Source organism: Rhinoraja longicauda, chromosome 1 (genome assembly GCF_053455715.1).
Source record: "Rhinoraja longicauda isolate Sanriku21f chromosome 1, sRhiLon1.1, whole genome shotgun sequence".
Classification (NCBI taxonomy): Eukaryota; Metazoa; Chordata; class Chondrichthyes; order Rajiformes; family Arhynchobatidae; genus Rhinoraja; species Rhinoraja longicauda.
The window spans coordinates 142398531-142423075 of NC_135953.1; the positions used below are offsets into that span (position 1 = coordinate 142398531).

General features: G+C 46.9%; 1 protein-coding gene across 2 annotated transcripts in view; it reads right to left on the minus strand.

The window, feature by feature from the left end:
• The window catches only part of LOC144597937 (sodium/hydrogen exchanger 9B2-like), a 118252-nt gene that overhangs the window by 13491 nt on the left and 80216 nt on the right, over positions 1-24545 (minus strand). For both annotated transcript variants that reach the window (XM_078407762.1, XM_078407770.1), the window contains exons 6-11: positions 23559-23686; positions 21735-21910; positions 13959-14065; positions 10241-10390; positions 8593-8701; positions 4229-4365 (exon numbers count right to left, since the gene is read on the minus strand). In XM_078407762.1, the coding sequence (XP_078263888.1) occupies positions 4229-4365; positions 8593-8701; positions 10241-10390; positions 13959-14065; positions 21735-21910; positions 23559-23686 (807 nt within the window). The remainder of the gene's footprint in view (positions 1-4228; positions 4366-8592; positions 8702-10240; positions 10391-13958; positions 14066-21734; positions 21911-23558; positions 23687-24545) is intronic.

Sequence of the window (24545 nt, forward strand, 5' to 3'; positions counted from 1 at the left end):
TTTTCTATCCATGTCAGTACCCTACCCCCAATACCATGTGCCCTAATTTTGCCCACTAATCTCCTATGTGGGACCTTGTCAAAGGCTTTCTGAAAGTCGAGGTACACCACATCCACTGACTCTCCCCTGTCAATTTTCCTAGTTACATCCTCAAAAAATTCCAGTAGATTTGTCAAGCATGATTTCCCCTTCGTAAATCCATGCTGACTCGGAATGATCCTGTTACTGCTATCCAAATGCTCAGCAATTTCGTCTTTTATAATTGACTCCAGCATCTTCCCCACCACTGATGTCAGACTAACTGGTCTATAATTACCCGTTTTCTCTCTCCCTCCTTTCTTAAAAAGTGGGATAACATTTGCTATCCTCCAATCCACAGGAACTGATCCTGAGTCTATAGAACATTGAAAAATGATCTCCAATGCTTCCACTATTTCTAGAGCCACCTCCTTAAGTACCCTGGGATGCAGACCATCAGGCCCTGGGGATTTATCAGCCTTCAGTCCCATCAGTCTACCCAAAACCATTTCCTGCCTAATGTGGATTTCCTTCAGTTCCTCCATCACCCTAGGTTCTCCGGCCCCTAGAACATTTGGGAGATTGTGTGTATCTTCCTCAGTGAAGACAGATCCAAAGTAACGGTTTAACTCGTCTGCCATTTCTTTGTTCCCCATAATAAATTCCCCTGTTTCTGTCTTCAAGGGACCCACATTTGCCTTGACTATTTTTTTCCTCTTCACGTACCTAAAAAAACTTTTGCTATCCTCCTTTATATTATTGGCTAGTTTACCCTCGTACCTCATCTTTTCTCCCCGTATTGCCTTTTTAGTTAACTTTTGTTGCTCTTTAAAAGAGTCCCAATCCTCTGTCTTCCCACTCTTCTTTGCTATGTTATACTTCCTCTCCTTAATTTTTATGCTGTCCCTGACTTCCCTTGTCAGCCACAGGTGTCTCTTACTCCCCTTAGAGTCTTTCCACCTCTTTGGAATAAATTGATCCTGCAACCTCTGCATTATTCCCAGGAATACCTGCCATTGCTGTTCTACCGTCTTCCCTGCTAGGGCCTCCTTCCAGTCAATTTTGGCCAGCTCCTGCCTCATGCCTCTGTAATCCCCTTTGCTATACTGTAATACTGACACTTCCGATTTTCCCTTCTGCCTTTCCATTTGCAGAGTAAAACTTATCATGTTGTGATCACTGCCTCCTAATGGCTCTTTTACCTCTAGTCCCCTTATCAGATCAGGATCATTACACAACACTAAATCCAGAATTGCCTTCTCCCTGGTAGGCTCCAGTACAAGCTGTTCTAAGAATCCATCTCGAAGGCACTCTACAAACTCTCTTTCCTGGGGTCCATTTCCAACCTGATCTTCCCAGTCTACCTGCATGTTGAAATCTCCCATAACCACCGTAGCATTACATTTTTGACACGCCAATTTTATCTCCTGATTCAACTTGCACCCTATGTCGAGGCTACTGTTTGGGGGCCTATAGATAACTCCCATTAGGGTCTTTTTACCCTTACAATTTCTCATTTCTATCCATACTGATTCAACATCTCCTGATTCTATGTCACCCCTTGCAAGGGAATGAATATCATTCCTTACCATCAGAGCAACCCCACCCCCTCTGCCCACCTGTCTGTCTTTTCTATACGTTGTGTACCCCTGAATATTCAGTTCCCAGCCCTGGTCCTCTTGTAGCCATGTCTCAGTGATACCTACAACATCATACTTGCCCATGACTAACTGAGCCTCAAGCTCATCCACTTTATTTTTTATACTACGCGCATTTAAGTACAACACTTTAACTTCTGTATTTACCTCCCCTCTCACATCGGTCACAATTGGCCCTGCCCTTAATTTCTTTTCCCCTCTAGAACTTCTGTTCCCATTCTTCCGAGAGTCTTTTGCAATATCTCCTGTATTCCCTTTTTTTTTTTACCTCATCTTCATATTCACAATTTGTTAACCCCTCCCCCCCACTACTTAGTTTAAAGCCACAGGTCTCACACTAGCAAACCTGCCTGCCAGAATGTTTGTCCCCCTGCTGTTAAGATGTAACCCGTCCCTTTTGTACAAGTCACCCCTAGCCCAGAAGAGATCCCAGTGGTCCAGAAATCTAAATCCCTGCTCTCTGCACCAGCCCCTCAGCCATAAATTCATACCCTCTATCTCTTTGTTCCTGGCCTCACCAGCACGAGGTACCGGTAGCAGTCCAGAGATAACCACCTTCGACGTCCTACTTCTCAGTGTTTTTCCCAACTCTCTAAACTCCCGCTGTAGCACCTCCTTCCTCTTCCGCCCGACTTTTAAGTAACTTACTTTTCTTCTCAGCCAACGGGCGTCCTTGCTCTGCTCCCGGACTTTTCAAACTGACTACTAGCGTCCTCTTGGCGCTCTTTTTAAACTGCCTTTTCCACTGTAATTAACACTTACTTTTCTACTCTGCATCTATTTATAGAGCGCAGCATCCCATCTGTTATGTAACCACTTTGTTCACCACTTTCAATGAACTGTGTGTATCCACCCACATATCTGTCGATTCTGTTTTTGTCCACGTCAAATCGATTCCCATGAATTTGATTTAATGCTTTGAAGAGGGGACCAAGAGGACTGATGAGGGCAGAGTGGTAGAGGTTGTCCACGTGGACTTTAGCAAGGTCTTCACAAGGAACCACATGATCGGTTAGGTCACATGGGAGTAGGGTTGCCAACTATCTCACTCCCACATAAGGGACAAAAGGTGACATCACCGTCCCGCGCCCCATGTGACGTCACCCAGCCAGCGGCCACCTGCTCCCATTCCACCAATGGCGGCAGCCCGGGCCGGGAGGCAGGTTGCTATGCAACCTCCGTTAGGCCAGGCGCCTGGGCCTCCGGGCCTACACTGTTCGAGCCTACAGTATCCGGGCATACAGTGCCCGGGCCTACAGTTTCCGGGCCTACAGTTTCCGGGCCTACAATTTCCGGGCCTACAGTTTCCGGGCCTACAGTTTCCGGGCCCACAATGTCCAGGCATACAGTGTCCAGGCATACAGTGTCCGGGCATACAGTGTCCGGGCATACAGTGTCCGGGCATACAGTGACCGGGCCTACAGTGTCCGGGCCTACAGTGTCCCCCGGGCCTACTGTGGGGCAAGGGTGGTCCCGAATGGGACAAACCAATTTAGCCCAAAATACGGGATGTCCTGGCTAATACGGGCCAGTTGGCAACCTTACACATGGGAGCCAGCATGAGGTAACCAATTGGAATCAAAATTAACCAAAAATGCCTGGGGGGCACTGTAGGCCTGGACACTGTGTGCCTGGACAGTGTAGCCCGGACAGTGTAGGCCCGGACAGTGTAGGCCCGGACACTGTAGGCCCGAACACTGTAGGCCCGGACACTGTCGGTCCGGATACTGTAGGTCCGGACAGTGTAAGCCCCAAGGCCCGTGCACCGCCTAACGGAGGTTGCTCAGCAACCCACCTCTCGGCCCGGGTGGCTGCCAATGGTGGAGCGGGAGCACGTGGGCACTGGCTGGGTGAGGTCACGTGGGGCGCGAGGCGGTGACGTCACCTTGTACCTTATTTGGGAATGAGATAGTTGGCACCTATAACCTGTACTCTTACTGCAAAGTTAATTCATTAAATTATCCAGAAAACAAATTCTACTTCAGCACTTTGTGTTTTGCTGAAGATTCCAGCGTCTGCAGTTCCTTGTGTCTATTGTCTATTTTCAGTGGTACAGAATGCAGAGTCAGTTTGGCAAAGGCATGAGGCCGAGAAAGGACTTTAGAAAGCAGGTTTACTATAGTTTAGTTTAGAGATACAGCATGGAAACAGGCCCATACCGACCAGCAAACCCCTCACATTAACACTATATCCTACACACACTAGGGTCAACTTACACTTATACCAAGCCAATCAACCTATAAACCTGCACGTCTTTGGAGTGTGGGAGGAAACTGAAGATCTCTGAGAAAACCCACGTGCTCACGGGGAGAACGTACAAACTCCGTACAGACGGCACCCGTAGTCGGGATCGAAACCTGGTCTGTGCCGCTGCAAGCGCTGTAGGGCAGCAACTCTACCCCTGCACCACCGTGCCGCACTTAGGTGAGGAGGGGGGAAGGTATCTAAGGCAGTCTATGGATCAGGCAAAGCAGGGCAAGTGGTGCAAGCACTATTACGGTTAAATCTTTACATTGACAGGCAATCAGGTAACGTCAAACCCATACACTGACCTGAACCGTTGCTTTGGGAACCCAAGCCAAGGAAATAAAAACTTTTTCCTTCATGTTAAATCCAGAGCAGTTTACCATTAAAAATGTTACGAAGATTCTGACGACAAGAGATATGCATAGAGTGGCGATTCCCAGGCCTGGAGTTAAACAAAATGCCAGATTACTGAACTTCAGTAAATTCAGACTATAAACATTATAATCCTGCACAGAATTGGTGCATAAATAATCGTCAACATGCCAGCTAACATTCGGTCGGGTCGGGAATAAAAACAGAAAACACTGCTTTTAGAATATTGTGTTCAGTTCTGGGCACCATGTTATAGGAAAGATATTGTCAAGCTTGAAAGGGTTCAGAAAAGATTTATGAGGATGTTGCCAGGACTAGAGGGTGTGAGCTCTAGGGGGAGGTTGAGTAGGCTGGGTCTCTATTCCATGGAGCGCAGGAGGATGAGGGGAGATCTTATAGAGGTGTACAAAATCATGAGAGGAATAGATCGGGTAGATGCACAGAGTCTTTTACCCAGAGTAGGGGAATTGAGGACCAGAGGACATAGGTTCAAGGTGAAGGTGAAAATATTTAATTGGAATCCGAGGGGTAACATTTTCACACAGAGGGTGGTGGGTGTATGGAACAAGCTGCCAGAGGAGGTAGTTGAGGCTGGGACTATCCCATCGTTTAAGAAACACTTGGACAGGTACATGGACAGGACAGGTTTGGAGGGATATGGGCCAAGCGCAGGCAAGTGGGATTAGGGTAGATGGGACATTGTTCGCGTGTAGACGAATTGGGCCGAAGGGCCTGTTTCCACACTGTATCACTCTATGACTGTGACACTGGAAATAATAAGCCGGTCAGGCAGTATCTGTGGAGGGAGAAATCAAGTTAATACTTAGGGCAATGAGTTTTCAAAAGAACTGGGAAATGTTGAAAACATTTGAGAGGTTGAAGAGTGGCAGGGTGTGGGGGGGGGGGAGGGTGAGTGGAGGGGGAGGTGGTCAGTGAGGGGAAACGGTTGAGAACAGAGGGGATGTGTGTGAGGGATGAAGTTACTGAGGGTGTTGTGGTGCTGGCTGAGAGGGCAGAGACTATCTGTTCACTGCAGCTATCCTCAGGAGAGGTGCAAGCGTAAGGAAATGACTGAGAACAGAGTACAGGAGCATTGCCTCAACTGTGTCACACAATACACTGCAGTTGCTGCAAACCCGCGATAAACAAGGCTGAAATACGACAGGTCTGGCAGCATGTCTCGGTCTATCTTTAATCGGACTTTACTGGACTTTATCTTGCACTAACTATTACTCTGTTTATCCTGTATCTGTACACTGTGGATGGCTTGATTGTAATCATAATTAGTCTTTCCGCTGACTGGTTAGTATGCAACTGAAAGCTCTTCACTGCACCTCGGCACACGTGACAATGAACCAAACTAAACATGTGGAGAGAGAAAGATTCAACTCTTGTCACCTTACCGGCGTTGAGAACTAGCCAGTTTGATACCAAATGGGAAGGCTGTTTGTCACTGAATCATGAGATGATTCTTGGAGCTTGTGCTGGGCTCCATTGCCTGCAGTTCTACTCTCACTCCCTCTCCACCCAGAGCAAAGGGCCCTTCCAGCATCCTCTGACTTCACATTTCACCCTCTTCTATCCCTGTGCCTCATACTTTCTGTCTCTGGCCTCAGTTCAACCATCCGCCAATCAAAATTCCACCACCTATATCCACCTGTGACCTGGCAGGTTTTGCCCCGCACTCTCCTCTCTTCCAGCTTTCTCCCCACTGCTACAACCAGTCTGAAGAAGCGTCCCAACCTAAAACATCGCCAATCCATGTCCTCCAGAGATGCTGCCTGACCCGCTGAGTTACTCCAGCACTCTGTGTCCATGTCCTCCAGAGATGCTGCCTGACCTGCTGAGTTACTCCAGCACTCTGTGTCCATGTTCTCCAGAGATGCTGCCTGACCCGCTGAGTTACTCCAGCACACTTGTTTTGTAAAGCAGCACCTTCAGTTTTTTGTGTCAACAATAGTGTTCCTTTTGTCCTCACCTTCCATCCTATTGGCCTGTATATTCAACAGATAATCCTCAATAACATCTACCGGCTTCAATGTGAAGCCACCGTCAGACATTCCCTTTCCTCCAAGCACTGCAATGGGCAGATCCTCACAGTCTCGGGTTTATTTTCTATCGCATCAATGCTCACTTTCCTTCGCACGCAGATGCAATATCTGCCCTTTCGTGTCTTCCTTTCCCCCTACTGCCACTCCTGCCACTGAAGCAGCACTTAACCTCACTCCCAGGGTTGCCAACTATCGCACTCCCAAATAAGGGACAAGGTGACGTCACCGCCCCACGCCCCACGTGACCTCACCCAGCCAGCGGCCACGTGCTCCCGCTCCACTAATTGCGGCCGCCCGGGCCGGAAGGCGGGTTGCCATGCAATCTCCATTAGGCGGCGCCCGGGCCTCTGGATGTACACTGTCTGGACCTACACTGTCTGGGCCTACACTGTCCGGGGCTACACTGTCTGGGCCTACACTGTCCGGGCCTACAGTGTCCGGGCCTATACTGTTCGGGCCTACAGTGCCCCCTGGGCCTAATACAGGTGAAGGACGGTCCCGTACGGGTCAAACCAATTTAGCCCAAAATATGGGATGTCTCGGCTAATACGGGACAGTTGGCAACCCTACTCAATCCACACCTTCCATGGTCAGTGCACAGTGGCCTCCTCTACAATGGAGAACCAAAACGCAGATCGGGTGCCCACTTTGCACAACACCTCCGTTCACTCAACAGCATTTCACCTTACAACAAGCCACAATGCAGCTCTCGGATGCAATCATTTGTCAGAAGCAGTCCCGTCTGCTTTGCGTCAGACATGGTCCATTCCGATCATCAAGGTGCCATGCTGACCCTTCTTCATGTCTCCACGGATGCTCCTGACCAGATGTGTTTCCCAGCATTCTCTTATATTTCGGACTGGTTTAGTTTAGTTTAGTTTAACAAAACAGGCCCTTTGGCACACCCAGTCTACACCAACCAGCAATTCCTGTGCACTAGCACACTACACTAGGACAATTTACAATTTTTACAGGACCCAATTAACCTACAAACCTGTATGTCTTTGGAGTGTGGGAGGAAACCGGAACTCCCGGGGAAAAGCCAAAGTGTTCGCAGGGTGAACGTACAAACTTCATACAAACAGGAGTCCTTACTCAGGATGGAGCTCTCGGGCCTTGTAAGACAACAACTCTCCCGCTGTCCCACTGTGCCGCTCCGCAGCAACTGTCCAGTATTGTACCCCACTGTTCCACAGACTATCCCCTCTCTCTTCCCGCCCTCATTCATCTCCTTCTCTTTACACTTCCGCCACATTGATCATCCATAATCAACAAGCCTTCAGCACCTCTCTCAGCCATTGATTGCTTGGTCTTCAATGTATTAGGCAGCCTGGTAGTTCTTTCTACCTCTCCCTCTTTTTCTTACAGAGAAACATAGACAATAGGTGCAGGAGGAGGCCATTTGGCCCTTCGAGCCAGCACCGCCGTTCATTGTGATCATCGCTGATCATGGCAGTGTGTTCCAGGCTCCCACCACCCTCTGTGTAAAAAAATTGCCCCACTCATCTACTTTAAGCCTTGTCCCTCTCACGTTAAAGGTATGCATTCTAGTTTAGTTCAGAGATACAGCGCGGAAACAGGCCCTTCGGCCCACTGGGTCTGCGCTGACCAGCGATACCCACATGGAACACTATCCTACACCCACTAGGGACAATTTTTACATTTACCAAGCCAATTAACCTACAAAACTGTACGTCTTTAGAGTGTGGGAGGAAACAGAAGATCTCGGAGAAAACCCACGTGGTCATGGGGAGAACGTACAAACTCTGTACAAACAGCACCCGTGGTCAGGATTGATTAAAGGTTTAATGTCTTTACGATGATGTCGAGGTGCGGCAGACTCAGGGATAGGGGGTGTGGAACAGTAAGGGCACCAACCCCACCAATGTAAACATTACGCACATTACGGTGTACAGATTTAAATAGATACAGCATATGCAAGTTTATCCTACAATCCTTCCATCCCAAAGTGACTTGTTGAATTCCTGTGTAATCTGTTTTAACCACAAAGGAAAGTTGTGCAATTCTTTCACCCTCTCTGGGGAAAATGTAACTGCCATTGCCGACACAAACCGTTCCTCACACAAGCAAATACAGCAGAAACCTTCCCTCCCGCTTTGTATTAGCTGCAATGTCAGACCTGAACACATCTCACCTGGTGCACAGCAGTAAAAACGTTCAGTTAAATTATGACATAACAAGCACAATTGTGATTTCAATCACCGCATTTAATATTTTTATCTTACCTACTGTATATGGATTTAAAGAGGTGACGGATATTTCTGCTCCAATCAGTCCGAACAGCAATGGCTGGAAAATGGCCCAGGCGTTGGCAGTGACACCTTCCGCTCCTCCCTGCACAGCACACACAAGCAGAGGAAATGTTTGCACAGGCGGCAGGATAAGGAAGCAGTGTGTGAGCCAAGATCACAAACCCAGACGTGGGCTGTCTATTCCCTCCACAGAGGCTGCCTGACTCACTGAGATCTTCCAACACTTTATGGTTTGCTTCTGCAGGCTCTGAAGCTAGCAGAATAACTGGATTTTGCAAGTGTTGGCTGAGGGATGAACTGTTCAAGGTACCCGCCTGCTCTTCCAACAGTGAGATCTCTTACATTCAGGTAGAGGTAGTTCACAGTTGAGGTAGATACAATCACACCATATAAAAAGACACTTGGACAGGTACATAGATAGGAAAGGTTTAGAGGGACGTGGGCAATCACAGGCAGGTGGGACTAGTGAAGATGGGGCATCTTGGTTGGCACGGGCAGGTTGGGCTGAATGGTTAGTTTCCGTGTGACACGACTGTGTGAAGATGTTGATCTTCTGCTAATGGCTCTACGTTCCCAGTGTTGGGGGAGTCCAAAACCAGGGGCCACAGTCTAAGAATAAAGGGGAGGCCATTTAAAACTGAGGTGAGAAAAAACTTTTTCACCCAGAGAGTTGTGAATTTGTGGAATTCTCTGCCACAGAGGGCAGTGGAGGTCAATTCACTGGATGAATTTAAAAGAGAGTTAGATAGAGCTCTAGGGGCTAGTGGAATCAAGGGATATGGGAGAAGGCAGGCACGAGTTACTGAACTCCTGCACCTATTTTCAATTATTCTAAACCTAAACCTACCATATTGTGTGGCTTTCTGATTGTGCTCCGGGCAGTAATTTATGTAAAGTTTGAGTAACTTATTTTAATTTGTAAACAAATTCACGTTTTATGTTATAACACTCTTAACACTCCAGAGCAACTGCTGGTTTTCGATAAACAAATAATAAAGATGCAGGATACAAATTCACTTGTTAATTCTCCTAATTTGTGGAAGGACGTCTTTGCTATTGAGGCAGTCCAGTGTAGGTTCACAAGGTTAATCCCTGGGATGGCGGGATTGTCATATGAGGAAAGATTGGAAAAATTGGAGTTTAGAAGGATGAGAGGGGATCTTATAGAGACGTATAAAATTATAAAAGGACTGGACAAGCTAGATGCAGGAAAAATGTTCCCAATGTTGGGGGAGTCCAGAACCAGGGGCCACAGTCTTAAGAATAAAGGGGAGGTCATTTAAAACTGAGGTGAGAAAAAACTTTTTCACCCAGAGAGTTGTGAATTTGTGGAATTCTCTGCCACAGAAGGCAGTGGAGGCCAATTCACTGGATGAATTTAAAAGAGAGTTAGATAGAGCTCTAGGGGCTAGTGGAATCAAGGGATATGGGGTGAAGGCAGGCACAGGTTACTGATTGTGGATGATCAGCCATGATCACAATGAATGGGGGTGCTGGCTCAAAGGGCCAAATGGCCTCCTCCTGCACATATTTTCTATGTTTCTATGTTTCTGTGTTTAATTTGGAACGTCTAATTACATGACTGCCTCCAACACTCTGCATCAGCCACTTGTCTCCTCACCTTGCCATCCACCCATCCGACTCCTGCAAGAAAGGCCATGACGATGGTACAGAGCCCTCCAGAACCTGGGAAACCAAAGAGTCCCGTAGCAAAGATAGCAAACACAGCCAAGCCCAGAAGGAGGTAGGAACGCTTCATCACAAGATCTTCCTGCAAAGGAAGGAGAAATACTCAGTTGGAAACTTGCTTTTGTTTAGGGTTTGGGCAAACAAGAATGCAAATATTATTGGAAATCAGTAAATATAAACCTGTGGTGAAACTAAAATTAAATTGTTTGTCTTGGAGTTTTAGCTATAATCCTACAATTATTTGGGATCCTAAGCTTTTTTGCAGTCACAGTGATTCCGGTTGATGACCTTTCTTCATAACCAGGACAAGTTAGAAATATAGACAATAGATAATAGACAGTAGGTGCAGGAGGAGGCCATTCGGCCCTTCGAGCCAGCACCACCATTCACTGTGATCGTGGCTGATCATCCACAATCAGTACCCCGTTCCTGCCTTATCCCCATATCCCTTGACTCCACTATCTTTAAGAGCTCTATCTAACTCTCTCTTGAAAGCATCCAGTGAATTGACCTCCACTGCCTTCTGAGGCATAGAATTCCACAGATTCACAACTCTCTGAGTGAATAAGTTCTTCCTCATCTCCGTTCTAAATGGCCTACCCCTTATTCTTAAACTGTGGCCCCTGGTTCTGGACTCCCCCAACATTGGGAACATGTTTCCTGCATCTAGCGTGTCCGGTCCTTTTATGCATCTGCTTAGCCAGTGATGCATCTGCAGCTGTCATAAAGGGTGGCATCAACTTTCTTCGCATGAGATGATCTCTCCCAAACAGGACAAGCATACTCAACATTCACTAACCCATTTCAGATGTATTTAGTTTGCTGACTATCAATTAATGTAAAATTCAGACACACAGATCCAAATTGGTGTAAACCTTCTGCAAATGGTTCGTTTGTGCACAGGACAGCTGCCACCGCGAGTGAATGATTTGTCAACATCATACTATCACACATCTTCCTTCAAGTTGCTTCTTGTCAAAATACCAGCGGTACCACAGAACGCTGTTGAATCCAATATCAGTGACACCACTCAGACACGACCCAATACAGTCACTAAGTCACAAAGGACCATTCTCTTGCCACTCTCACTCAATCTGCATTGCATAAGACACTAGGGGAAATCTGTGTTTACAGGTTTTATAATACATAAAGAATGCGACACACAAGATTGCAGTAGGGATGCCAGAACACACAGTGGAACTGGGAAATAGAACTAACACTCATAGTTAATTGCAGCCTGGGTTTTGTGCATGGGTGTTGACTTGGAGAAACCTGTCCTCAAAGCATTAGTTGCCTCTGTGGGATGGATTTCCCCTGCCCTCAGGACATTTGAGTACAGGAGTAAAGAGATCCTTCTGCAGTTTTACAGGGCCCTGGTGAGACCACATCTGGAGTACTGTGTGCAGGTTTGGTCTCCTAATTTGAGGAAGGACGTCCTTGCTATTGAGGCAATACATTGCTATAGGTTCACGAGGTTAATCTCCGGGATGGCGGGACTGTCATATGAGGAAAGATTGGAAAGACTGAGCTTATATTCACTGGCGTTTAGAAGGATGAGAGGGGATCTTATAGAGACGTCTAAAAATTATAAAAGAACTGGACAAGCTAGATGCAGGAAAAATGTTGCCAATGTTGGGGGAGTCCAGAACCAGGGGCCACAGTCTAAGAATAAAGGGAAAGCCATTTAAAACTGAGGTGAGAAGAAACTCTTCCACCTATTTTCGTATCATCCGTAAGGCCATAAAGCCTTCAATCCCCTCGTCCAAATCATTAATATACAACGTGAAGAGTAGCGGCCCCAGCACCAAGCCCTGCGGAACTCCACTAGTCACTGGCAGCCAACCAGAAAAAGCCCCTTTACTGTCATTCTTTGCCTTCTGCCACCCAGCCAACCCGCTATCCATGCTAGTATCTGCCCTCTGATACCATGGGCTCTCATCTTCCTTAGCAGCCTCACGTGTGGCACCTTATCAAAGGCTTTCTGAAAATCCAGGTAAACAACATCTACTGCCTCTCCTTTGTCTGCCCTACTATTTACTTCTTCAATGAATTCCAGCAAATTTGTCAGGCAAGACCTCCCCTTCATAAAGCCATGCTGACGTAACATGGTGCCCAAAACAGAACACAATACTCTAAATGAGCCTCACCAACATCTTATACAACTGCAACATGACCTCCCAACTTCTATATTCAATACTCTGACTGATGAAGGCCAATGTGCCAAAAGCCTTTTTGACCACCCGATCTACCTGTGATGTGACCTGTTAACAATCGTTTGTTAACAATTCCAGAGGAAGGAATGCCTGGCCTCTGAAGAGCATGCAGACCCATAGCTTCAGAACAGCTAAGCTGCAAGTTCTTAATGATGTAAGGTTAAAACTGGCAAAATAACCACCGTTCCATGTCTATTTTACATTCAGTAATCAGTTTAGTTTAGCGCTGCAGCGCGGAAACAGGCTCTTCAGCCCATCGAGTCCGCACCGACCAGCAAACACCCATACACTAGCACAATCTTGCACACTCGGGACAATTTACAGAAGCCAATTAACCTACAAACCTGTACATCTTTGGAGTGTGGGAGGAATCGTGGAGCTTGCGATCCTTTGCCGAGGATCGACTGTGGAGAGCTCCAACCGTGGGGCATGTGTACTATAACACCGTGAAGCCCGCGGTCTCTGGTAAAAAGAGGCCGACTCGGGAGCTCCATGCTGTGATTTAATCCAACCCGATGCCGGAGTTTCGATCATCCCGACGCGAGGGCTTTGGACGGTCGGCAGCGGACGGTCGGCAGCGGACGGTTCAACAGCCCCGACCGCGGGTGAACAAAGAGGAAGGTGATTGAACGTTGTTACCTTCCATCACTGTGGTGGATGTTTATGATGAATTTTATTTTATGTGGCTCTGTGTCTTGTTGCTTTTTACTTAGTACTAGGACCAAGTGGACCCATTGGGCCCATTCCTCGTAAGTTTTCCATTGTAACTTGGGAAAATTGCGTCTCTTCTTTAAAATAAATTGCTTTAAAAAAAAAAAAATCTCAATTAAATAAATATGCTATGTAAAATAAAGAGCTGAGATGGATCCGAGGTCTTTTCCAAATAAGGGCGGCCGGGCGGGGAGTGTCTCCCGGGGCAGTGGGCGGGCGAGGGGGACAGGGAAGGGGAGATGGTGCCACTCACCTCAGCCCCATGACGCCAGCGTTGCAGCCAGAGCGAGCTGTGGACCCAAAGCCTCTCCTGTACTGTGGAATCCGCTGCGGTGGATGTTTATGTTAAACTTTATTTTATGTGGCTGTGTCTTGTTGCTTTTTACTTAGTATGGCTGTATGGTAACTCAAATTTCACTGTACCTTACTTAATTGGTATATGTGACAATAAATTGAGTCTTGAATCTTCAATCTTCAATCCTGAGCACCCAGAGAAAACCCACAAGGTCAGATGGAGAACGTACAAACTCCGTACGGACAGCACCCATAGTCAGGATCAAACCCGGGTCTCTTGTGCTTTGAGGCAGCAACTCTACCGCTGCGCCACTGTGTTGCCAGTAATGATATCTATCTCTCCAGTTGTGATCTATCAACATGGTTACACAATGATTGTAATATGACTTTGCAGCATCACCAAGGATTATAACATAAACTGTTTAGCATTACCTGATCCCTGCTAGGAAAATACCGAAGGAACAATCCAATAGCGGCTCCAGCTGCCACGCCAATGAGAACTTCAAGGAATCCTCTGAGTATATTGGAAAGCATGGTACCTTGGGAGACAAGTGGATCTCAATTAGTTCACTTCCCAGTGAGAATATACCTGGGAAACCAAGATAACAGCAATATCAGCCACACAGTTGGAAGTTTTAGATCAATAGCTGTTTTACAGTGTGAATTACACATAACATTCTTTAGAACATGCGATCGATCAACAATTTCCCTCAAATATTGATAAAAAACGCAGTGAGGCATGTTAGAAACATAGAAGCATAGAAACATAGAAAATAGGTGCAGGAGTAGGCCATTCGGCCCTTCGAGCCTGCACCGCCATTCAATATGATCATGGCTGATCATCCAGCTCAGTAGCCTGTACCTGCCTTCTCTCCTTACCCCCTGATCCCTTTAGCAAAAAGGGCCACATCTAACTCCCTCTTTAATATAGCCAATGAACTGGCCACAACTACCTTCTGTGGCAGAGAATTCCACAGACTCACCACTCTGTGTGAAGAAATGTTTTCTCATCTCGGTCCTAAAAGACTTCCCCCTTATCCTTAAGCTGTGACCGCTGGTTCTGGACTCCCCCAACATCGGGAACAATCTTCCCGCATCTAGCCTCTCCAACCCCTTAAGAATTTTATATGTTTCTATAAGATCCCCCCTCAGTCTTCTAAATTCCAGCGAGTACAAGCCCAGTCTATCCAGTCTTTCCTCATATGAAAGTCCCGCCATCCCAGGGATCAATCTGGTGAACCTTCTCAATACTCCCTCTAAGGCAAGAATGTCTTTCCTCAGGTTAGACCAAAACTGCACACAATACTCCAGGTGCGGTCTCACCAAGGCCCTGTACAACTGCAGCAGAACCTCCCTGCTCCTAAACTCAAATCCTCTTGCTATGAATGCCAACATACCATTCGCTTTCTTCACTGCCTACTGCACCTGCATGCCTGCTTTCAATGACTGGTGCACCATGACACCCAGGTCACGTTGCATCTCCCCTTCTCCCAATCGGTCACCATTCAGGTAATACTCTGCTTTCCTGTTCTTGCCGCCAAAGTGGATAACCTCACATTTATCCACATTATATTGCATCTGCCATGCATTTGCCCACTCGCCTAATCTATCCAAGTCACTCTGCAGCCTCCTAGCATCCTCCTCGCAGCTAACACTGCAACCCAGCTTCGTGTCATCTGCAAACTTAGAGATGTTGCATTCAATTCCCTCGTCCAAATCATTAATATACACTGTAAATAACTGGGGTCCCAGCACTGAGCCTTGCGGTACCCCACTAGTCACTGCCTGCCATTCCGAAAAGGACCCGTTTATTCCTACTCTTTGCTTCCTGTCCGCCAACCAATTTTCTATCCACCTCAACACTGAACCCTCAATACTGTGTGTTTTAAGTTTGTACACCAATCTCCTATGTGGGACCTTGTCGAAGGCCTTCTGAAAGTCCAGATATAACACATCGACTGGTTCTCCCTTATCCACTCTACTAGTTACATCCTCGAAAAATTCTATAAGATTCGTCAGACATGATTTGCCTTTGGATGTGTAGAAAGGAACTGCAGATGCTGCAGATGCTGTCTACCGCAGATAGACACAGAGTGCTGGAGTAACTCAGCGGCTCAGGCAGCATCTCTGGAGAACATGGACACAGAGTGCTGGAGTAACTCAGCGGCTCAGGCAGCATCTCTGGAGAACATGGACACAGAGTGCTGGAGTAACTCAGCGGGTCAGGCAGCATCTCTGGAGAACATGGACACAGAGTGGTGCTGGAGTAACTCAGCGGGTCAGGCAGCATCTCTGGAGAACATGGACACAGAGTGCTGGAGTAACTCAGCGGCTCAGGCAGCATCTCTGGAGAAAAAGGATGGGTGACGATTCGGGTCGGGACCCTTCTTCAGATTGAGGTCACCCAACCTTTTTTCCTCCAGAAATGCTGCTTGACCCTCTGAGTAACTCAAACACTTTCAGTCCTTAGATTGTCATTTTGGAGTCTGCCGTGTTTGAAAATACTTCCCTGAACGTTAATGTGTGCACTATTTTAAATCTCATCCTCCTCCCCTGTGCTTAAAATTATAAATTCTGGATATAAACGTCACTGAAAAATGAACAAATTTAATCTCCTTTAACTTTAAAAAAAAAGATATAGATTGGAAAACAAGCTCTGCTCAATACTACTGAAAAATACAGCATGGAAACAGGCCCTTGAACCCACCACGTCCATGCCGACTATCGATCGCCCGTTCACTAGTTGCATGTTATCCCACTTTCACATCCACTCCCTGCACACTAGGGGCGATTTATAGAGGTCAATTAACCTACAAACCCACAAATCTTTGGGATGTGGGAGGAATCATGAGAGGGGATCTTATAGAAACATATACAATTCTTAAGGGATTGGACAGGCTAGATGCAGGAAAAACGTTCCTGATGTTGGGGGAGTCCAGAACCAGGGGTCATAGTTTAAGAATAAGGGGTAGGCCATTTAGGACTGATATGAAGAAAATCTTTTTCACCCAGAGCTGTGGAATTCTCTGCCACAGAAGGCAGTGGAGGCCAATTCACTGGATGTTTTCAAGAGAGAGATATAGCTCTTAGGGCTAACGGAGTCAAGGGATATGGGGAAAAAGCAGGAACTGATTTTGGACGATCAGCCACGATCATGTTGAATGGCGGTGCTGGTTCGAAGGGCTGAATGGCCTACTCCTGCACCTATTTTCTATGTTTCTATGTTTCTAAAATGGAGCACCCAAAGAAAACCTATGTGGTTACAGGGAGAACGTACAAAGGCCACACGGATAGCATCTGAGGTCAGGATCAAAGCCGAGTCTCTGGCAGTGGCAACTCTACTCACTGCATCGCTGTCTCTCTGAGCGATGAATGACCCCAGTCAGAATGCCAAGGTGGTCTTCCGCTTTGTGTCTTGTATTTTCAACATACTCAGGTTTAGCAATTTCCTTATTTCTTTCCATGGAGGAATTGAAAAATGAATTGAAAAATACAAAAACAATATCTTTTCATTCGTAATCGATGTTTCAGGTCAAAATGTCGACCATTCTTTTCCACCCTCAGACGCTGCCTGACAGGCTGAGTTCCCGGCACACACGGTTTGTTGCTCGGCAAGGCAGTTTGTTGCTTGGTTTGACTCTAGTCTCATCATTCTGCAACCATGACATTGCATTCAACAGTTTAAATGTCATTTCAAGGTGATAAAAAGAACAAAATAGAACAAAATAGAACAAAACTCCCATAGTTTGGCAAAATCAGACACAAAATTATTGTAACTGTGGAGCAGCAAGCAATTCACTGAAATTCAAAGTTTCATTGAGTCACACTGTCCTCCAGCTCTTATTCCTTGCATTATCTAAATACTAAAGCTCTCGTTTGTTTGTTTGTTTGTTTGTTCCTGAGCTACATACAAAACGGTACACGATAGCGCGACAATTTTAGGCCCACCTTACTCACCATCGTCCCTTTGGTGCTAATGGAAGAAGTTTCATTGAAATCGGTGTTATATTTTTCAAGTTATTCACATTTTAAACTTGTTATTCACAAGTTTAAATCTATCTCCTTGGGAGGGAGTGGGGTAGGGAGGGAGGGGGAGGAGGGGATAAGGGGGTTGAGGGGGATGGAGTGGGGAGGGAGGGGAAGGGAGGGTAGGGGAAGGGGCTCGGGTTACTGATTGTGGATAATCAGCCATGATCACAATGAATGGCGGTGCTGGCTCGAAGGGCAGAATGGCCTCCTCCTGCACCTATTTTCTATGTTAATATAATGCCTCACCCACACTTGCCTTCCACTCTGCCCAAGCTCCTCTCTGTCCCCCAGTTACAAGACATCCATTTCCTGTGCCAATTGAATGCTCATATTGGGCCGCATTATTTCAGTTTACACACAACACATTGGTTGCCGGTTTCTGCGAAAGATGACAGCTTTGTGAAAAAAGCTGCAACAAACAGCAGAAAAATACAGCGGCCCAACAATCTCCCCACTTGTGAGAAATGGGAACATTGATAAAAATCAACAGAAGGAAGCAAAAATGTTTCAATTCCTACTTTAAAAATAAATGCATAAGCAGCACTGTAGCTGACAGGAACCCAGAGAATCCATCAGAGGTACCAGGGTTGCCAACTGTTCAGTATTAGCCGGGACATCCTGTATTTCGGGCTAAATTGGTTTGCCCTTGTCCCATATTAGGCCCGGACGCTGTAGGCCTGGACAGTGTAGGCCCGGATAGTTTAGGCTCGGACAGTGTAGGCCCGGACAATGTAGGTCCGGACAGTGTAGGACCGGACAGTGTAGGTCCGGACAGTGTAGGCCCGGACAGTGTAGGTCCGGACAGTGTAGGCCCGGACAGTGTAGGCCCGGACAGTGTAGGTTCGGACACTGTAGGCCCGGACAGTGTAGGTCCGGACAGTGTAGGTCCGGACAGTGTAGGCCCGGACAGTGTAGGTCCGGACACTGTAGGCCCGGACAGTGTAGGTCTGGACAGTGTAGGTCCGGACAGTGTAGGTCCGGAGTCCCGGGCACCGCGTAACGGGGGTTGCGTAGCAACCCTCCTCCCAGCCGATGCGGTCGACATTGGTGGAACAGGAGTACTTGGCTGGGTGAGGTCACGTGGGGCGGTGACGTTACCTTGTCCTTTATTTTGGAATGAGATAGTTGGCAACCCTAACAGGTTGCCTCCCCATCAAAGGGATCTACAGTAGGCAGAGGCTCACTGGAAGTGTCTTGAGAGCAGTCAGGGTTACTGTCGAAGAAATACTGAAGGTACTGTCGTGTTTGAAGGTTGACAAATCTCCAGGGCCTGATCAGATATATCCGAGGTCATTGTGGGAAACTAGAGAGGAAATTGCGGGGGCCCTGGTTGAAATTTACCAGTCGTCCTTAAATACAGGAGGGGTGCCGGAAGATTGGAGGGTGGCAAATATTGTGCCTCTTTTCAAGAAGGGCTGCAGGGAAAATGCTGGGAACTATAGGCCGGTGAGCTCAACATCTGTAGTTAGTAAGTTACTGGAGAGTATTCTGAGGGATAGGATATACAGGCATTTGGATGGGCAAGGGCTGATTAGGGATAGTCAGCATGGTTTTGTACGTGGGAGGTCGTGTCTCACAAATCTGATAGATTTTTTTGAAAACCTGACCAAAAAGGTTGATGAGGGCAGAGCTGTAGATGTTGTGTACATGGACTTCAGTAAGGCGTTCGACAAGGTTCCACATGATAGGCTGCTCTGGAAGGTTTGATCGCATGGGATCCAAGGAGAGATAGCTGAATGGATAAAAAATTGGCTCCATGGAAGGAAGCAGAGGGTGATAGTGGAAGGTTGCTTATCGGACTGGAGGCCTGTGACTAGTGGTGTGCTTCAGGTTTCGGTGCTGGGCCCGTTACTGTTTGTCGTCTACATCAATGATTTGGATGAGAACATACAGGGCAAGATTAGCAGGTTTGCTGATGATACAAAAGTGAGTGGTTTTGCAGATAGTGAAGATGGTTGTGAACGATTGCAGCAGGATCTGGATCAATTGGCCAGGTGGGCAGAGGAATGGTTGATGGAATTTAATGCAGAGAAGTGTGAGGTGTATTTTGGGACCGAACAACGGCAGGACCTACACAGTAAATGGTAGGCCTCTGGATAGTGTTGTAGAGCAGAGGGATCTAGGAGTGCAGGTGCATGGTTCCTTGAAGGTCGGGTTGCAGGTAGATAAGGTGGTCAAAATGGCTTTTGGCACGTTGGCCTTCATCAGTCAGAGTATTGAGTATAGAAGTTGGGAGGTCATGTTGCAGTTGTATAAGACGTTTGTGAGACCGCATTTAGAATATTGTGTTCAATTCTGGGCACCATAATGTCTGGAAAGATATTGTCAAGCTTGAAAGGGTTCAGAAAAGACATGAGGATGATGCCAGAACTAGAGGGTGTGAGCTGTAGGGAGAGGTTGAGTAGGCTGGGTCTCTATTCCATGGAGCGCAGGAGGATGGGGGGAGATCTTATAGAGGTGTACAAAATCATGAGAGGAATAGATCGGGTAGATGCACAGTGTCTTTTGCCCAGAGTAGGGGAATCAAAGACCAGAGGACACAGGTTCAAGGGGAAGATTTAATAGGAATCCGAGCCAAAACATTATGACCACCTGCCTAATATGCTGTTGGTCCTCCGTGTGCAGCCCCATACGCAGCAGGGTGCGATGCACTGTGTATTGTGACACATTCCTCCCGTGACCACCATTAACATTTTCTGTGACTTGTGCCACAGTAGACCTTCTGTCGGTTCAGACCAGACGGGATAGCCTTCGTTGCCCTCACGCATCGATGAGCCTTGGGCGCCCAACACCCTGTCTGTCGCCGGTTTGTGGTTTGTCCCTCCTCGGACCACTGTCGGTAGATACTCACCACTGCTGACCGGGAGCATCCCACAAGCCTTGCCGTTTCACAGATGCCCTGACCCAGTCGTCTGGCCATAATAATTTGGCCCTTGTCAAAGTCGCTCAGGTCTTTACTCCTGCCCATTTCTCCTGCATCCAACACATCAACTTCAAGAACTATATACCACCGAAGGTATTTATTCACAAAATGCTGGAGTAACTCAGCAGGTCAGGCAGCATCTCGGGAGAGAAGGAATGGGTGACGTTTCGGGTCGAGACCCTTCTTCAGACTGAAGAAGGGTCTCGACCCAAAACGTCACCCATTCCTTCTCTCCCGAGATGCAGGTCTCTCCTGACCTGCTGAGTTACTCCAGCATTTTGTGAATAAATACCTTCGATTTGTACCAGCATCTGCAGTTATTTTCTTATACTATATACCACCCCTTGACAGGTGCCATTGTAACAAGATAATCAATGTTATTCACTTCACCTGTCAGTGGTCATAATGTTTTGGCTCATCGGTGTATATCACAAACAACAAGGGTCCCACATCAGTTCCAATGGTACAATATTGCTCAAAGACTTCCACTTGTATTTTTTCAGTAAATTGTACATGAGGTTTACGCCAGTGGTTACACCGCTGAAGGTAGACACTCTGCCTGCTGAAGCTGTGCTGACCCACTGTGACAAATACAGCTACTCTCCATCCTCTGTCCTTGCACCCCTTTTACAATTGAGCCCTGTGCCTTGTATTGTCTCTGCTCAATCATTTTATCGTGCTTGACATTGCTATTAGTGGTAGGGTTGCCAACTTCCTCACTCCCAAATAAGCGACAAAGGGTGACCTCATGTGACCTCACCCAGCCAGCGGCCACGTGCTCCCGCTCCACCAATGGCGGCTGTCCGGGCCGGGAGGCGCGTTGCTATGCAACTTTCGTTAGGCGGCACCCTGGCCTCCAGGCCTACAGTGTCTGGGACTACAGCGGCTCCCGAGCTATTGTGTCCGGGCCTACAGTGTCCGGACCAAGAGTGTCCAGGCCTACAGCGCCTAATACGGGACTAATACGGGACATGGGCGGTCCCGTACGGGACAAACCAATTTAGCCCAAAGTACGGGATGTCCCGGCTAATACGGGACAGTTGCCAACTCTAATAAGTGGTGATTTGGAATAGATCCAGCATAGAGCTAAATGCTAAAGAAAACCATTTCCAAACAACTCTTGTCAATCTATTAAAAAAATAAACAAAAAAATAAATAAATGACCACAAATGCCTGACAATCAGTGCTCGAGTTTAGGGTTGTGTGTAATCCGTGTGCACCAGCGGACAATGTCATTGTTCAAGAATACAACATACCTGAAGAAAAGGCTATTCCCAGACACGTGTTGAAGCCGGTAATGGCCAGGATATCATCAAAGCTGCCTGCGGCCATTAGTAGTGTTGGGATTCCCTTCTCAACACCATAGCGTTCTTTCTGCAGGAGCAACATGCATGGGACCACCACAGCGGGCGAAACTGCACCAATTACAAACCTGCAGAGACAACAATCACAAACGTTTGAGCATTTAACAAGTTAGTTACATAAATACCTATACTGTTAAGGTTAGAATAATTTCAGACCAAAATCTGAGAAACGGATTTATTTTTTGGAAGGCCGAGTACGCACTCACTCACGCCTGTCGTTTAACTGCTGTGAAAACAGCTGCAAACAGAGCAAAGTACAGAGGAGGACTGACTAGCTGATGGCAGCTAAACCCTGTTCATGTCAATGTCACGGATATCACAAACTCTGGACATCAGTAGAGTTGCTGCCATATAGCGCCAGAGACCCAGGTTCGATCCTGCCTACAGGCGCTGTCTGTACGGATTTGGTATGTTTTCCCTCTGGTCACGTGGGTTTTCTCCAGGTGCTCTGGTTTCCTTCCACACTCTAAAGACCTGCAAGTTTGTAGGTTAATTGGCTTCTGTAAATTGTAAACTGTCTCTAGTGTGTAGGATAGTGCTAGTGTACGGGGTGATGGCTGGTCGGCGCGGACTCAGTGGGCGGAAGTGCCTGTTTCTCTACGCTGTATTACTAAAATCTTAAGTAAAGACTAAAGTCTAAAGCATGACTCACAAATATATTTCTAATTAGTTTACTTTAAAACCATTTTTGAAATGGGCATACTTCGTTCGAAGGCTTAGGAAGTTCGGCATGTCCCCTACGGCATGTCTCACCAACGTCTACAGATGCGCCGAAGAAAGCGTTTTATCAGGATGCATCACAGCATGGTTTGGGAACAGCTCCATCCAACTCTATGATTCTAGTGTAGCTGGGACATGTTGGCCGGTGTGGGTGAGTTGGGCCGAAGGGCCTGTTTCCACACTGTATCACTCTATGACTCTAGTGTAGCTGGGACATGTTGGCCGGTGTGGGTGAGTTGGGCCGAAGGGCCTGTTTCCACACTGTATCACTCTATGAGTCGCACCCTGGTCTCCCCTCTCCCATTGGGTAAAAGGTATAGAAGTGTGAAAACCCACGCCTCCAGATTCAGGGACACTTCTCAGTTGTTATCAGGCAACTGAATCATCCTACCACAACCAGAGAGCAGTGCTGAACTACTATCTACCTCTTTGGTGACCCTCGGACTATCCTTGATCAAACTTTGCTGGCTTTACCTTGCACTAAATGTTATTCCCATATCATGTATCTATACACTGTAAATAGCTCGATTGTAATCGGGTATTGTCTTTCTACTGACTGGATAGCGTGCAACAAAAGCTTTTCACTGTGCCTCGTACACACGACAAAAAACTAAACTGAAACTGAAACTGATTCTTTTGCTGATCTTAGTGAGATTAAATTAGGTCTAATTAATTTGTGAACACCTATCTTAACAGTTTTGTTTCGCAAATACATTCACCTATGTATGTAAAACCATTAAAATATTTAACTGCACTTTAAAATTTAAACTGGAATATCAAGTCCAGAAGTAGACCATGATAAATTGCATTCCCGTCATCCCTGTGCTTCTAATTACTTATCCTTTTGCTTCCAGAGAGAAGCAGTTATGACATGAAACTTTTATAAGTATTATATTACTTTCCTGGAATGTTAAAACAAAGGCAAGTATCTTAGAAACCTATCTGGAATTCAGTATTTGCTGCTTTTGCTGGGCGTAATTGTTCAGCAGTCCTTACCCCAGAATAAAACTCCAAGCCCAGGGCAGCTTCAGTAGGTAGTGTCCAAGAACAGCACAAACACCAGCTTCCACAAGACAAGGGACAAATGCCAGCCTCATGCACACAGCCTTCAACTTCCGAAGAGCCTGATAATGAAAGATGGGGTGAAAAAGTAAATCCAACTAAAAATAAAGACAATAAATCAACATTCACCCCAATCGTGATGGCAGTGTTTTCGCTTCTGCAGTACGGCACGGTGGCGCAGCGGTAGAGTTGCTGCCTTACAGCAAATGCAGCGCCAGAGACCCGGGTTCCATCCCGATTGCGGGTGCTGTCTGTACGGAGTTTGTACGTTCTCCCCGTGACCTGCATGGGTTTTCTCCAAGATCTTCAGTTTCCTCCCACACTCCAAAGATGTGCAGGTTTGTAGGTTAATAGGCTTGGAAAATGTAAAAATTGTCCCTAGTGGGTGTAGGATAGTGTTAATGTGCGGGGATCGCTGGTCGGCGCGGATCCGGTGGGCTGAAAGGGCCTGTTTCCGCGCTGTATCTCTAAGCTAAAGCCAACTTGTCTGTGAATCAGAGCTGAGAACTCTCACCCACCGTGACCAAGGGCTGCTCTCACAGCAGCACAGGTGAAAAATTATCACATGCAAGGTTGAATGGAAGAACTGAAGAGGAAAATAAAGAGTACCGAAATATGGAGTCATAGAGTCATCATGTGTGGAAACTGGCCCTTCGGCCCAACTTGCATACTCCGACCAACATGCCCCATCTATACTTGTCCCAACTACTTGGATTGGTTGATGGAATTTAATACAGAGAGGTGTGAGGTGTTACGTTTTGGGAAGTCTAACATAGGCAAGACCTACACAGTGAATGGTATGACTCTGGGGAGTGTTGTAGAGCAGAGGGATCTAGGGGTACAGGTGCATGGTTCCTTGAAGGTAGATAGCGTGGTCCAAAAGGCTTTTGGCACATTGGTCTTCATCAGTCAGAGTACTGA